The sequence below is a fragment of the Vicia villosa genome, linkage group LG2, assembly GCF_029867415.1.
Source record: "Vicia villosa cultivar HV-30 ecotype Madison, WI linkage group LG2, Vvil1.0, whole genome shotgun sequence".
Lineage (NCBI taxonomy): Eukaryota > Viridiplantae > Streptophyta > Magnoliopsida > Fabales > Fabaceae > Vicia > Vicia villosa.
In genome coordinates, this window is record NC_081181.1 from 10548799 (window position 1) to 10551199 (window position 2401).

Consider the following 2401-nt stretch of genomic DNA (forward strand, 5'->3'; position numbering starts at 1 on the left):
TATACACATAAATTAAAATTAAAGAGAAAAATATTCTAAATATGTACAAAATTAATTTATAATATATAAACCTAATTTAAATAAAAAAAAATATTTTTTCTGATTTTGGTCTCCTAGTACTGACACACTCTCAATCAAATATATTTCACATTACTCTAATATAAAATATATATAAAAAAAAAAGTAAATACAAGTTTAAAATATTTTTACTTGATCCATTTTACAATAAATAATTTAAATATATAATATACTACTAGTAGTTTTCAACTTTTAATTTCTCTTATAAACTTAAGAGAAACATAGGGAGTATTTCTGTTCATTGCATTAAGTAATCATAGCCTCAGCAAATCACACCAACAGAGTGAATATGCTTTTACTTCTACAATTATAGATATAAGCAATTATTTGTGCAACCACACTCATCTCTTTGTAATAATCTGTCTGTCTATAAATGAACAGCTTTTCATATTAAGTCTATTATACTACCTTTCAAGTTTCAATATATTATGGCGTCTTCTTCTTCCACCAAAGTATCCATGAAACTTCTTATCGACACAAAGAATAACAAAGTTCTCTTTGCCGAAGCTTCAAAACCTGTCATAGACTTTCTATTCAACTTGCTATGCTTACCTATTGGTACTGTAGTTAAGCTTCTAAGTGCGAATAACATGGTTGGTAGCTTAGGAAATCTGTATCAGAGCGTTGAAAATCTGGACCAGAATTACATGCAACCATTTCAAACCAAGGATGTCCTCTTAAACCCAAAAGCTCAAAGCTCTTCCACTCAAATCTCAGGCTTCCTTACTCAGAACGATGTGAATGAAGACAAAGATGAAGAAATAAAGCTGTTCATGTGTCCAAATAAGTGTAAGTTTGAGGTGACAAATGATAACACAACTCGATGTACTAGTTCTGTCAATATCAACTCTCCGTTTGTGACTCCAGCCTATTCTTCTTGCTCAAACTTTATGAGCAGAGAAGTTCATTATATTGGAAATAAGAAGGTTGCTGAAGAGAAAGGTTTTTCCAATATCAAGAGTGGTTTTGTGAAGGATGTTGTAACTTTTATGGTGATGGATGATTTGGTGATTCAACCAATGTCAACAATATCTAGCATCACACTTTTGAACAAGTTCAATATCAAGGAAATTGGTACCTTGCAAGAAAAGAATGTTGAACTGGGAATGGATGAGGTAACATCAAAATCAACAAACTCAAAACATGTTTACAATTTTCTGAATTGTTTGTAATTTGTATTTATATATTTATATGTTTATATTTGTAACAGGGTATCAAGTTGCTTAAGGCTTCTCTGCAATCCAAAACGGTGTTGACAAGTGTTTACCTGGAACAATGATTTAAGAATCTTCAAAGTGTTAAGAAGGAAGGAACAATGATTTGAGGGATTTTTGTTTTGTTTTTCCTAGTGCTTAATAATTTGCATGCAATGTTTTCTTTCTACTTTGTGAGCTGAATGAATGATCCAGTCTATGAACAATGTCATCCTTATTTTCCTTTTGCATTGTAGGAGTACACAATTCCTACTTCGAAAAAGTAAATAACTTTTGAACTGTTTATTGTAAGAAAAGTCATTTTACAAGCTGGTAGCAAATCATGCACGCGTGTGGCCCACCCGTCAATCATCTCTTCTCTTATCCACAAAATTAAATCCTTTTGCTAACAAAACATCTACAACGTTCCATACAACACTTAATTATAGCTAGTGATATATTATCCAATTCATTCATGCCACGTCTCAATTTTATCCTTAACCTTATATGTTATATAGTCGGTGTTTTTTATCATATTTTAATAGCAACTTTAATGGAGGTGAAGTAAAAGTGGTGTGCTATTTTTACAACTTTTTGCATACACCATGTACTATTACACCGTATATAATACTCCCCCGTCTTCTCATAAGTGTCTCATTTCTATTTTTTTAATGTCTCAAAATAAATGTCTGTTTTGAATTCCAATACAACAATTATTATTTTTTTTCACTATTATACCTCTATTTATTAACTTTTACGTTTTTCAACTACACCACAACCTATAATAAATAAGGGTATTTTAGTAAATGATGTTATTTTTATCATTAAAACCAACACATTTAATCATTTTCTTAAGAACCGCGCATAGCTCAAATAAGACACTTAATTTAAGACGGAGGGAGTACCATGATGCTATACTTTTGCACAGAATTCAAATAATTAAATTATTAAAAAAATAAAATTAGTAGATATTAGGTTTAATAATACGGTGTGGTGTTAAAACTGGTGTATGGATATCTTTTCCCGAAGTAAAATATTGGTTTGTTATAGCTAGAGAAAATTAACTACCTCATATGGGCTGCTCTATAGGCCAAAAAAATTAGAGGATTTCTTATTCCAATTCTATGGTA

The 2401-nt window shown here is 30.4% G+C and overlaps 1 protein-coding gene across 1 annotated transcript; it reads left to right on the forward strand.

The window, feature by feature from the left end:
- Positions 1–315: 315 nt before the first annotated feature.
- Positions 316–2070, forward strand: LOC131645850 (uncharacterized). The gene is made up of 2 exons (XM_058916049.1): positions 316–1193; positions 1289–2070. The coding sequence occupies exons 1-2, from the start codon at positions 507–509 to the stop codon at positions 1355–1357; spliced, it is 756 nt and encodes a 251-aa protein (XP_058772032.1). The 5' UTR covers positions 316–506; the 3' UTR covers positions 1358–2070.
- Positions 2071–2401: the final 331 nt, after the last annotated feature.